Genomic DNA, 1,157 nt, shown 5'->3' on the forward strand with positions numbered 1-1,157 from the left:
TGACTTTAAAATGGAAATGCATGAAATGCATAAAAAGTCTTTTGAAGAAATTCAATTAATTATTGCAAATTCGATGGATAATTTACGACAACCAGAAAGTCGTCGTACAGATAAAAGACCCATTTGTGGCCGGAAACGAGTTATTTCTGAATCTGATGTCAACAACGATAGATCAGAAGGTGAAATTTACGAAAATTCAAACCCTGATTTTCTTTTGACTCAAAAGAAGTATAAGATCCCGAAGTTGGATAAAAAGAGAGCCGGGGGAGAAAATCTGGACATAATACAACAAATTAATGAATTGTTGGAGCAATCTAATGATGAAAGAGATCATCAAGACCATGAAAAAGATGACGACTCAGAAAACGATTTTGAAAAGTTTCTTGAACAAGAATATTCTGTTGTGGATAAAGTTGGCAATGTTTTGCCAGCAAAAGTTGCTGACATAATTAAACACATGTTTAATACTAAGCAAGCTGATGATCGGTCAAAAGGAATAATGGAAAAATACCTGAGACCAGGGAATATTGAATTATATCCTCAAAAGATCAATACAGAAATTTGGGGGCATCTGAAAAAGGAAACCCAATGCAAAGACATTGACTCTTTCAAATTGAGTGAAAAATTGATAAAATGTTCATATGCTGTTATGAGCTTAGTAGAACTGTTATTAAAATCTAAGAAACAGGACAAAAAGTCAGATGATAAAGACAGTAGTCTGTCTTCTGGGATTAAGACTGGAATGGATGCTCTTTCATTACTTGACCATATAGTGCAGGATCATAATCAGATTAGACGTGATAGTTTAAAGGTAGACTTAAATCTACAATATAAAAAATTGTGCAATCCTTCTCATAATACTGATACTGGATCAAGTAAATGGTTGTTTGGTGATGAACTTGGTAAACGTGTAAAAGACATAAAAGAAACAAATCAAGTTGGTTCATCAGTGGCCAGTGGAAGCCGTCTATATAAAAGCGTTTCAAGATTTAATTCTAGATCCAAGCCTTTTTTATCACAAGGCAACAGTCACTACAAGCGACCTCCACAAAATCAAAGTCAGTACAGGTTCTCGAACAAGAAGTACAGTTCTCATCAGAGAAGCAGTTACAATCAGAACAAGAAAAATCAGTCAGAGAAAAAATAGATTTGTTTTG

General features: G+C 34.1%; 1 protein-coding gene across 1 annotated transcript; it reads left to right on the forward strand.

The window, feature by feature from the left end:
- Positions 1-73: 73 nt before the first annotated feature.
- On the forward strand, positions 74-1,147 carry LOTGIDRAFT_175940 (hypothetical protein; the record flags this gene model as incomplete). The annotated part of the gene is made up of 1 exon (XM_009063425.1): positions 74-1,147. The coding sequence occupies one exon, from the start codon at positions 74-76 to the stop codon at positions 1,145-1,147; it is 1,074 nt and encodes a 357-aa protein (XP_009061673.1).
- Positions 1,148-1,157: the final 10 nt, after the last annotated feature.

This window comes from Lottia gigantea, assembly GCF_000327385.1.
Source record: "Lottia gigantea unplaced genomic scaffold LOTGIsca_574, whole genome shotgun sequence".
NCBI classification, from domain to species: Eukaryota; Metazoa; Mollusca; class Gastropoda; family Lottiidae; genus Lottia; species Lottia gigantea.